Source organism: Myotis lucifugus, unplaced genomic scaffold (genome assembly GCF_000147115.1).
Source record: "Myotis lucifugus unplaced genomic scaffold, Myoluc2.0 scaffold_97, whole genome shotgun sequence".
Taxonomy (NCBI): domain Eukaryota; kingdom Metazoa; phylum Chordata; class Mammalia; order Chiroptera; family Vespertilionidae; genus Myotis; species Myotis lucifugus.
The window spans coordinates 1,142,971-1,154,881 of record NW_005871145.1 but is presented as its reverse complement, the minus strand read 5'-3'; the positions used below and the strand labels follow the sequence as shown (position 1 = coordinate 1,154,881).

At 45.3% G+C, this 11,911-nt stretch overlaps 1 protein-coding gene across 7 annotated transcripts; it reads left to right on the top strand.

The window, feature by feature from the left end:
* Positions 1 to 1,075: 1,075 nt before the first annotated feature.
* On the top strand, positions 1,076 to 4,250 carry CLP1 (cleavage and polyadenylation factor I subunit 1). 7 transcript variants are annotated; one of them, XM_014458508.2, is made up of 4 exons: positions 1,083 to 1,219; positions 1,343 to 1,410; positions 2,141 to 2,768; positions 3,151 to 4,250. In XM_014458508.2, exons 3-4 carry the CDS (start codon positions 2,163 to 2,165, stop codon positions 3,820 to 3,822), a joined length of 1,278 nt encoding a protein of 425 aa, XP_014313994.1. In that variant the 5' UTR covers positions 1,083 to 1,219; positions 1,343 to 1,410; positions 2,141 to 2,162; the 3' UTR covers positions 3,823 to 4,250. The 7 variants fall into 7 exon arrangements, with proteins under 7 accessions (XP_006091950.1, XP_014313994.1, XP_023612344.1 ...); XM_023756576.1 differs by having other exon boundaries at positions 1,343 to 1,452; XM_006091887.3 differs by having other exon boundaries at positions 1,088 to 1,206.
* The last annotated feature ends 7,661 nt before the right edge of the window (positions 4,251 to 11,911 follow it).

Here is an 11,911-nt window from a genome sequence, read left to right as displayed (position 1 = left end):
ACCAGAGAGTGCTATCACTCAAAACACATGATGTTTTCAGAATTTATCTGAAACCCCAGAATCTTTTGGAGTTCCTTTCTTCATACTCAGCTAGCAACGTCTCCCATTACATTTCCCTAACTTAAGGTTTCCCCCTCCTTACACGTGGAAAGACAAACCACCCACAGGCAATCCTTTGTGTACAGTAAGCTCCTACCTTTATGGTACTTCATGTTCTGAATGTTAGAAATCAGGGTTTTTTTCCTTAGAGGACACGTTCTGTGACTACACACTTTAGTGATGCGCACAGGGCAGCACTCCATGAGAAATATTCTGAGTCAAAATGAAATATAATTGGAATCTGATAGAAAAATAACACTGAAAGAGAGTAGTTCTTAATAAGACACACATTTAGCAAGTGTCTCTTGAGATAGAATTTTTAATAGTAAACCGTCTTTAGGTTTCTGGGTATGAAGTTGAGAACAGTGTTTTGAAATAACAGCAACGACTGTTTACTAAGCGCCAATTAGGGGCCAGGCAGTTTATTTTACACCAGGAACTTGTCCAGTGGTTGCTGGTGAGTATAGTGGCAGGTCTGGAATTCCAATGCAGGTCTCTCGGAGACCAAAGCCAGACACTTGGACCATGTCCAAAGGTGCAACTCAGCTGCTGACTTGGGAGCATCATCTCTTTGCTAGGCATTGCTGTCCTGGGATGCAGAGAGAAGATGCCTAGGCCAGCAGGCTATCTTGGGACCTAGACAGTGAGTCTCCCTCCATCCCCGCCGCTCTTCCCTTTCCCCTTCCCCTTCCCGGGCAGCGGATGAGCGAGAACAGGGTGGAGAGTCCGCAACCGCTACACTCGGGCAACTCTTGGTCCCTCGGTCGGTCCGGGCCGCGCGGGGGCGTAACCGCCACTCCTCCCGGATTAAGTCAGCAGGCGAACAATGACGGTCGCTGCTCCGCCCACCTTTTGCGTCACAATCAAAACTGTCCTGCAACTACAACTCCCAGAAGGCCAGGCGGCTGCGCGAGCTCAACTGCACCCAGCCGTTTCCGCACAACTACATATCCCAAGGGGCATCGCGCGACCGCGTCTCTTCCACTGCGCAAGTGCAGAACCGCTCGTGTTTCCGGCGTGGGTCCGGGCGAGCCCGGCTGTAGTTGGGCTTCGGGTCCTTCCCCGCAGGGCTTCTCGGTTTACCGTTTGGGGGTAGTGGCTGTGCAGGTAAGGTAATAAGGTAGGAAAGCAACCGTCGCCTCCTTGGGACATGGGAGGATTTCGTATCTGGGTCAGATGCGGGACCTAGAGCTGCGGTCTGGTATCGGAAATAACTTCCTGATTATTTCTCGGCGTTTTCTAGTTTACGAAGTGCTGTTTTCCTCCGACAATCCCTGCTGGTCCCCAGAACAACACTTTGTGTGAGGAAGTGTAAGAGCCTCCCGTTGGCAGCTGAGGAAAAGATTCAGAGAGGTCAACTGATTTGTCTGAAGACATTACTAGACGTTGCTGAGCGGGATAGTGAAATGTTTTTGTTTTTGTTTTTAAGTCCAATATTGCTAGTCTCTGGTTTGCGTCCGGATTCTTGTTGACTAAGAGGGTTGGGGAGTGGGCACCTTTTGCCTTCTCTGGAGTGTCCCTATGGAATGATGAAGGGAGCGATGAGGTGATGTGATCAAGTGTTCTGTCAAACTGTAGATATGTTTTTTAAAAATATATTTTTATTGATTTCAGAGAGGAAGAGAGAGAGAAACATCAATGATGAGAGGGAATCATTGATCGGCTGCCTCCTGCACGCTCCCTAGTGAGGATTGAGCCCGAAACCCAGGCATGGCTCTTGGCTGGAGTAGAACCTGGGACCCTTCAGGCCGCAGGGCAACGCTCTATCCACGGAGCCGAACCGGCTAGGGCTATAATTTTATTCTGATGTCTCAGTCATGTATTTGCTCGGTGTATGTACAGAGGTGCCTGTGGGTTATCAAGCCCTATCCTGGGTACTGGAGATACAGCAGGAAACAAAAATGCCCAACCTTAGTGGGGTAGACAGATGGTGATCAGAGATAAGGAGAAAAATAAAGCAGGGTCAGGGGAAACATTCATTGGAGGATTTTGAACAGAGTTCTAACTTGTATTTAGATCCGATATTTAATTTGTGTACTAGGCACAGCAGCTACACAGAAAAGATGGGCGAGGAGACCAATGATGACAAGAAGCCAACAACTAAATTTGAACTAGAGCGAGAAACAGAACTTCGCTTTGAGGTGGAAGCGTCTCAGTCAGTTCAGTTGGAGCTGCTGGCTGGCATGGCAGAAGTCTTCGGCACAGAGCTGACCCGGAACAAGAAATTCACCTTTGATGCTGGTGCCAAGGTAGCCGTTTTCACTTGGCACGGCTGTTCGGTACAGCTCAGTGGCCGCACCGAGGTGGCTTATGTCTCCAAGGACACCCCGATGTTGCTTTACCTCAACACTCATACAGCTTTGGAGCAGATGCGGAGGCAGGCGGAGAAGGAAGAAGAGCGAGGCCCCCGGGTGATGGTAGTGGGCCCCACCGATGTGGGCAAATCCACAGTGTGCCGCCTGTTGCTCAACTACGCAGTGCGTTTGGGCCGCCGTCCCACTTATGTGGAGCTGGATGTGGGCCAGGGCTCTGTGTCTATCCCTGGTACCATGGGGGCCCTCTACATTGAGCGGCCGGCAGATGTTGAAGAAGGATTCTCCATCCAGGCCCCTCTGGTGTATCATTTTGGCTCCACCACTCCTGGCACCAACATCAAGCTTTATAATAAGGTCAGAGCCAAGTGGGATGGAGGGTAGGGTTGCTATCAGGGTAGGAAGCTGTGCAAAAGTTTGCTAGTTAAAACTATAGCCATCTCTTTGCTCCCTCTCCACTGGTATTATTCCCATATGATTTCAGAAAAGACAGTTTCAAATATAAGTCAATCTCAGATTCTTAAATGTTTCTGTGGACCTATTAAGTTATTTATTAAATTCCCACTTAGGAGACAGAAGAAGCAACATAAAAATTAAATCCATGTTATGGGGTCAAAACTATAGCCATTAAAAATGTTTTTCTTGTACCTAATAGTACTTATTCTAAAGAGGGACAAAATAATTATAGGTTCATTCATTTTTTGTGTGTTTTTCCCCTCACCTTGGTTGTCTTTTGCAGATTACATCTCGTCTAGCAGATGTGTTCAACCAAAGGTGTGAAGTGAACCGAAGGGCTTCTGTGAGTGGCTGTGTCATTAACACCTGTGGCTGGGTCAAGGGCTCTGGTTACCAGGCCCTGGTGCATGCAGCTTCAGCCTTTGAGGTAGATGTGGTTGTGGTTCTGGATCAAGAACGACTTTACAATGAACTGAAACGGGACTTGCCTCACTTCGTGCGTACTGTGCTGCTCCCTAAATCAGGGGGTGTGGTGGAGCGCTCCAAGGATTTCCGGCGGGAATGTAGGGATGAGCGTATCCGTGAGTATTTCTATGGATTCCGGGGCTGTTTTTATCCCCATGCCTTCAATGTCAAATTTTCAGATGTTAAAATCTACAAAGTTGGGGCACCCACCATTCCAGACTCCTGTTTGCCTTTGGGCATGTCTCAGGAGGACAATCAGCTGAAGCTAGTTCCTGTCACCCCTGGCCGAGATATGGTGCACCACCTCCTGAGTGTCAGCACTGCTGAGGGCACAGAGGAGAACCTTTCTGAGACCAGTGTGGCCGGTTTCATCGTGGTGACCAGTGTGGACCCGGAGCATCAGGTGTTTACCGTTCTCTCTCCAGCCCCCCGGCCACTGCCTAAGAACTTCCTTCTCATCATGGATATCCGGTTCATGGATCTTAAATAGAGATCAGGGAGTCTTGCTGCCTGGGGCATGGAGATCTGTGGCCATTACAGAGACAGATGGGCTGAAGAGGGAGAGTCTTTTGAGGCCAGGCTGACCAGTAAATGGTGGACTAGTAAAAAGCATATATTCTACCTCTTAAAACAGGTGGTGGTAACTTAACTACTAATCTTGAACCAAAAGGAAAACCATGAGACTAATTGGTTTCTTAGATCACCTAAGGTGCCACTTCAAATTCTCTAAGGCCCTGGAGAATCCCATTTCTTTAACCAGTTACTGTGTGGACTCATTTTTTTAAACAATCACTGCTTTATATGCTATATATAGTACTTGTTACCTTATTTTTCCAGGATGTACAAGTGTATTAGAAGGACTCTTTACAATAAAATTCAAACTTGGAAAAACTTTTAATAAATATTTTTGCCATATTACAGAAGTTGGTATAATTTTTTTAAATTTTGTTTTTCTCCCTAAGAATTATAGAAACACTAGTGGCTCGGTGCATGAAATTCGTGCACATTAAAAGGAAATTAATTAGTGGAAATATTTTAATATTGCTATTTGCCTTTTCTCTATAATAGAAGTGTCAGAGATGAAAAAAAATTACTAAAATGTATATGAAAATCTCCCTCCTGTCAGAGTCTGGGGCGTGCTGCTGGACCCAGTCAAGTCCTGCCCACCCATGTGCGCCTCGAAATTGCGCAAGACCCAGACCTGGCCGGCTGCACCACCACCACCCCCACCCCCCCACCCCCAGTCAAGCCCCGCGGGGCAGGGGGGGGGCCCAGCCACAGGGCCCCTGGCCCCGCCCCGGCACCAGGGCAGGAGGTGCGGCCTCAGGTCCCCTGGCCCCAGTGTGAGGGCGCAGGGGTATGATTACCATTTGCATATTAGCTCTTTATTATATAGGATTGTTAAAATGATTTATTGCTGAATGCTTAGAAAAGAGGAAAACAAAGAGCCCACCTATAAGCTAAGCAGGTAAATAGATGCTAACTCTGTTCTCAGTGCAGAGGGGTAACTATGAGGAACCAAAGAGGCTAGTGATAAACTTGGGATGAGATTTCAGATCTAATAACTTCCCAGAGATCATTTTCTCCCAGCTGCAACTATCTTTCCTATTGTCTATTTGCTTGGAGTCAGAATCCAAGTCAAAGTGTAAATTGAACTTTCAGGTAGTAAGAAGCTGGGAAAGCCCATACTCTGATCTCCTGCAAATGCTTGGTGGTCCTAGTTTGGACTTGGATTACTGAATAAGTATCTGATGCCCTTCATCTGTTCATTGTTTCCACAAGTATTTATTGAGCACCTACTGTTTGCCAGGAACCATTCTAGATGGGAAACAAGATAAAGTCTTAGGAAGCTTACATTATAGAATAAACACAAAGGTCAGTGCTATTCAAAGACTTAAAATTGGGTGCTGCAGGACAGTGACAGAGAGGCTACTTTAGAATGGGGTGGGCAGGAAAGGCCTCTCCTGAGTTAAGAACTGAATGGCACATGGCTAGTGTGGCTCAGTGGTTGAGAGTTGACTCATGCAACAAGAGATCGCTGGTTGATTCCTGGTCAGGGCACATGCCTAGTTTTCAGGGTCGATCCCCAGCAGGGGATGTGCAAGAGGCAGCCTATCAATGTTGATGCATTGCTGTTTCTATCTCTCCTCCCTCTCTAAAATCAATAAAAACATATTTAAAAAGTTATTTTAAAAAAGAGTATATGAGAGATTAAAAAAAAAAGACTTGAATGGCTGTGTAAAATTTGGCCAAAATCTTGGTGGAGGGAACAGTGGAAAAACAAAGGAAAAAGCTCAATGTGTTTGGTGAAGGAAAGGTCTGCTTGGCTGGAGTATAGTGAATCAAGGGGAGCGAGGTAAAAAATTGAGGTGGGAGGGAGCAGCAAAGACAAGTTAATCTAGGGCTTTTGTAATCCCAGAGCAGTGGGAAACAGTGGGTGAGGATGTGTATTTTAGTCCCTTAGGACTGCTATAACAAATACTACAATCTAGGTAGCTTATAAATATTAGAAACCTCACAGTTCTAAAGTCCAAGATCCAGGCACCAGCATGGTTGTGTTCTGATAGAGGCTCTCTTCCAGGTTGCTAACTGCCAGCTTCTAGCCGGTGTCCTCATGTACTGGAAGGGGTAAGGGAGCTCTATGGAGGCTCTTTATGCATGACCTGAGCACCTCTCAGAGGCCCCACTCCTAATACAGTCATCTTTGGGGGTTAGGATTTCAATACAGACAGTCCTCGGGTTACGTCAGACTGGACATACGTCGATTCGTGGTTATGTCGCCATCTCCCATTTATTTATATTAAAAAAAGTTCCGTAATTTTGATGTATATACATGTGTGCTTTATATTTTTTATTATTTACCACAAGTAAAGGTCAGGAATTATCTTTCTTTTACATTTTTTTTAGTTTCACTTCATTACTGCTGGTATGTGCTCCATGTGAGTGATGTTGGTGCTTATGTAGGTGGGTTATGACTCCCGGCGAAAATCGAGTTACATCACGCTGTAGGAGTGGGTCTCTGACATAACCCGAGGACCTATTGTATATGAATTTAGGGGGACAGACATTCATACCATAGCAGATAATTAAACAGGAATGACATGATCTGAGTTACATTTTGAAAAGATCATTGTTGTGTGGAAAATGGATTAAAGAGGCAAGAGTAGAGAAGCAAGGACACAAGTTAATTTCAATGTGATAATTTTTTTTTTTAAATATATTTTATTGATTTTTACAGAGAGGAAGGGAGAGGGATAGAGAGTTAGAAACATCGATGAGAGAGAAACATTGATCAGCTGCCTCCTGCACACTCCCTACTGGGTATGTGCCCGCAACCAAGGTACATGCCCTTGACCGGAATCAAACCTGGGACCTTTCAGTCCGCAGGCCGATGCTCTATCCACTGAGCCAAACCGGTCAGGGCTCAATGTGATAATTGATGGAGAATTAAAAGTATGGCAGCAAAGGTGGAGTTGTTGAGTAGATTGCCTGGGGATATTTTGGATGTAAAGTTGATAGGCTTGCTGATGGGAGCCATAAGGAAAAGAAACTGGAATCAGAGGTGATTCCAGCCCAGTCAGTGTGGTGTTGACCTATGAACCAGGAGGTCATGGTTGGATTCCTGGGCACATGCTGGGGTTTTGGGCTCCATCCCCAGTAGTAGGGGGTGTGCAGGAGGCAGCCAGTTAATGATTCTCATCATTGATGTTTCTATCCTTCTCTCCCTCTCCCTTCCTCTCTGAAAATAATATATATATATATATATATATATATATATATATATATGATAATTCCTACATTTTTCACTTGAGCAACTTTGGCTATGAGATTGGGGAAACTCAGAGAGGGGGTAAGGGAATATTGAGTTCTACTTTGGCACTGTTAAATTTGGGCATTACTCATCCATATGGAGATGCCACACAGACAGCTGGAAACATGAATCTGGAGGGTTAGAGCTAAAGGTTCATGGGAGCTATTGTCCTATAGAAGGCATTTAAAGCAGTGGTATTGGATGAAGTCACGTAAAGACTGGAAATCAGAAGGCAGATGGACTTTGAGGGTACTTCAAACATAAGAGTTGAAGTATAATGGGAGCTAGCAAAGGAGACTTGACTATGATCTGGAGGCATGGATTTCAGCAAGAATGTTGAAGAGTGTAGGAATGGTGGGGATAAAAGTCCTATTGGAATATACTGAGATATAATCTGAATAAATATGGATAACAACTATAGACAACTCTTCCAAGAAGCTTGCTAAGGAAGGGAGTGGCAGTGATATGGAGTCAAGGGAGAGTTATTAGTTTTTTTGTGTTTTTGTTTTTAGATAGAATGCCTCTCAGCATAACAGACTCAAGAGGGAGAGAATTTAATGATGGATATGGTATGTTCTTGACACTATCCTATTTTTTCTGTGTGTTTTTCATTTTTCAAATAAAATGTCAAAGGAAAAATTCAGAAGAAATTGCAGGAGTGAAGGGGAGAAACTGTCCTTTAACACAAGCAGAGGCATTTCATAAGGACAGGAGGGAAGGTGGCAGTATTTAAATATAAAGAGACTAGAGGCCCAGTGCTCAAAATTGTGTGGGACCCAGAGTCCCTCCTGTCGCCACCGAGGGACCCATCAATGCACCGCCTGGTGACTGGTCGTTTGGTCATTTCGGCCACTGGCTTTTTGTAATATAGATGGTTAGTGCTAAAAGATAGGTCATTCCTCTCTAATTGAGTCTAAACCCAAGGGTAGCATTTTGTTCTTGTCTGCCTTTTTATTTACCGGTGAGTTGAACTAAAAATGACCCTGTGGTTTGCCATCTATAGTCATGAGGGTTGTAGTGAAGATTATTTGAAAAAGTATAGGTAAACTACACTAAAAACACTATATTTCTTTTTTTGTTTTAAATTTATCTTTATTTTTGAAAGTATTACAAATGTCCTCTCTTCCTCCCCTTCCAGTGACCCTCCCTCATGCCTTCACCGCATTCTTGTCTGTGTTCGTGGGTTGTGTATATATGCATATAAGTTCTTTAGTTAACACGTTAAGCGTCCAGCCTATTTTGTCTTCCGGACAGAAAGTATAGTGTCTGTATAGTCACTGGTGACTGGGCTTTTAACGTGTTAATCTCTTCCCACCCTACCCTCTACTCCCACCCTTGCCGGAAGCCGGTCCACCCTTGCTGCTTGACACAGTCGCTGCAGGGAAGAAACATCTGCACAGCTTATGTTTCAAAGGACCTGGCGTATATGACATATGTTTGCTCCCCCTCTTAGTGCTATGTGTTTTAATCAGGACCACCTCCCTGAGAAAGGTTGTTTCCCCAGGTGAGGATTTTTCCCTGGAATTAACAGGACTAAGGAAGAGAATAAATCAGTGAAACCCCCTAGTGTTACAGAAATACCATGTACTACTTATGAAGAACTTGGACTAAGACTGTTGGCAATAAATTTGGGACTTGTTGGGCCCACATCCCCAGGGGTCTGCCCACCAGGGAAAGCACCAAAGCCTATACCCCTGGAGACCCACCAACACAGGGAAATCCCAGGGAAGGCAAGCAGCGGGGCTGGGAGGACATAACCTTTACTGGGTAGGATAATCTTCAATCACTTCCTTGAAGCCTATCAGTAGAGCAGTGACCTTGGAATAGCCCTTGTAATGGAACACAGATTAACCTAGACAAGATTAAAATCAACAGAACTAGATAGAGACAGGATTTTTGGCTAAGGTCAGATAAGAAACAAGGAACTGTAGAATGTTACCCAAAACATACCATGATGTAATTATAGAGGCATGCTTATAGGATCAAATAGTATAAATATAGATGTAACAGGACAATGAGAGGAGAACCCAACCATGATGAACTGAAGGCTGCCTCCGTGTCCTTCCTTTTTCACCGACTCGGTCCACACCTTTGGGAACCCCTGGACCAGCTGGGGATGGACCCCAACACACCCTCCTCTGAGATTCATCAGTCTATCCCATGCTTCTGTATCTCATGGGTCCCTCCATGCTGTCTCAAAGAGTAAGAAATCCTTCTATTTTATAGCTGCATAGTATTCCATTGTGTAAATGTACCCCATCTTTTTGATCCACTCATCTAATGATGGGCACTTGGGCTATTTCCAGATCTTAGCTATTGTAAATAGTGCTGTTATGAACATAGGGGTGCATATATTCTTTCTGGTGTTTCAGGATTCTTAGGATATATTCCTAGAAGTGGGATCACTGGGTCAAATAGCAGTTCTATTTTTAATATTTTGAGGAAACTCCATACTTTTTCTGTAGTGGCTATACCAGTCTGCATTCCCATCTATAAGGTATTTCTTGATATACAAAGTAATTTATTTGAAGTTTGGTGGTCTAGATATCCCTGTTATGCCCAGATTTCAAGATTCCCAAGAAACCACATCAGGGAGCCAGCCAATCCGATGCAAAAGCATAAGAATCTGTATTTCAAGCTAGCTTGAGCTCCCCATCCACCAGACTCACAGACACAACGGCAAACCAAGTGGCTGAGAGACAGAACCCCGCCTAGAGACGGGTTTTAAAGGGGGGGTTGGAGTAAGGGGAGGAGAAAGGACTGTGCTCTGCCAATTGGCCAGGCGCAAGTCGATGTCTTGTTCCTGGGTGTGGCTAGCAGAGTCTTAGACTTCCGGGAAGAAGCTCCTTGCCAAGCACGTGGCCAAGGTAAGATGGAGGACGTAGCCCTTACCCTGGGGCAAGATGGAGGGCGTAGCCTTTACCCTGGGGCAAGGTGGAGGGCGTAGCCTTTACCCTGGGGCAAGGTGGAGGGCCTAGCCCTTACCCTGGGGCAAGGTGGAGGGCCTAGCCCTTACCCTGGGGCAAGGTGGAGGGCCTAGCCCTCGCCCTTTCAATCCCATTGTTTTAACCTGGATTATACTGTGCAATACTTTTTAGAAATGGCTGGCAGTTCAAACCTTATGTTCTATTCAACAACCTTTCCAGGAAATATGTTGCATGCTCCTAGGGAAAACTGGACAAGAAATTGGAATCTCCAAACCTTGGGATAGTAATTATGCCACTGTTAGTGCTCATCCAGATAAGAGTTTGTCATCCAGTAGTCAGTGTCCCAGGGGAATTTAGAATGTGTGGTTGGATGGTGGAAGATCGACTTTTTATTTACAGTTAGCACTGTAGAGACAAGATACAAAACAATTTACAGGTTCCTAGACTGTTGCAAGGAAAAGAAAGATGCTTAATCTATGAATTTGGGGAAATGAGAAGTTTTAAAATCCAAGAAAAATAGGCAATAGAAAAAAATGAAATTGATTTCTTCCTAAGGAAACGAATCAACCTGACAGAAAAGCCTCTATAAATAAAAAAAATACACTATCCAGTAATAACTTTACTTCCATAGGGTCAAAAGAATTTTGAAGATACAATTAAAAAATATTTTTATTCATTTCAGAGAGGAAGAGAGAGGGAGAGATAGAAACATCCCTGTTGAGAGAGAACCATTGATTGGCAGCCTCCTGCACGCCCCCCACTGGGGATTGAGCCCACAACCTGGGCATGTGCCCCTGACCAGAATCGAACCCGGGACCTTTCAGTCCGCAGGCCTACGTTCTACCCACTGAGCTAAACTGGGTGATACAATTTTTTAATACACACTGTCACTAAAAGGAGAACCCTCCAAAGTGTGTGGCAATAAAAGATGGATTGGAGCCCTTAGCAAGAATAAACTAGAGCTTGATGTATCTAGTATATGCCAGGTCAGATAAGGAACTAGACTAGATCCCAGAAAACAGAAGGTAGACCTTTCTCCTTGCTGCCTAGTGCTGAAGTGTAAAACCACGGTTACACCAGCATTGGACACAAGCGCAAGGGCAGACCGCGAGATTTAGAATCACACTTTATAGATGAGGACCCTTGGCTTCGCAAGTGGCTGGTGGAGCACTTTTGTTTTTAAAGAGTGTTATGTAACAGCGAGAGGGGCTTTCAGAAGAGAAGTGGCCTCGAACTAAATGAGAACCCTTGGCCTTACAGCACTGTGAGGCTAATTAAGGCCAGGCGTGGCGCAGGTTTTCTAGGGAACTTTTTCCTCCCAGCGAGGTGAGGGATGCGGCGTCCACTCCTGTGTTGCAGTGAGAAACGGAGGTAATTAAACAGAGTCAAGAGCAGGCCCGCACTCGGGGGGCCGCCCCCGCCTCAAAGGGCGCGCCCTCCACGCGCCTCCTTCCCCTTGATGCCCGGCGTCTGGCTGGAGCTGCGCCCCTCGCGGGCTCTCCTAGTCCCGGCGCCCCCTCCATGCGGGACCGGCAGCCCCAGACCATTCCGTTCTCCTGGGATTCTGCTGATACCAGGAAACCGCTGGACCGAGAACTGCTTCATCAATCAGTGGTTCTCAACCGTCCTGATGCCGCGACCCTTTAATACAGTTCCTCATGTTGTGGTGACCCCCAACCATAAAATTATTTTCGTTGCTACTTCATCACTATAATTTTGCTACTGGTATGAATCGTAATGTAAATACCTGATATGCTATGTGTGTTTTCCGATGGTCGCGACCCACAGGTTGAGAACCGCTGATAGATGTTTTTAAATAAAGTTTTCGCCATTAACAAAAA

Excerpts from the sequence above, each read along its gene's own strand:
- CLP1 (XM_006091888.3), top strand. The coding sequence starts at position 2,163 with ATGGGCGAGGAGACCAATGATGACAAGAAGCCAACAACTAAATTTGAA. Across the intron at positions 2,769-3,150 it reads ACATCAAGCTTTATAATAAG|ATTACATCTCGTCTAGCAGA; the intron begins GTCAGAGCCAAG and ends TGTCTTTTGCAG.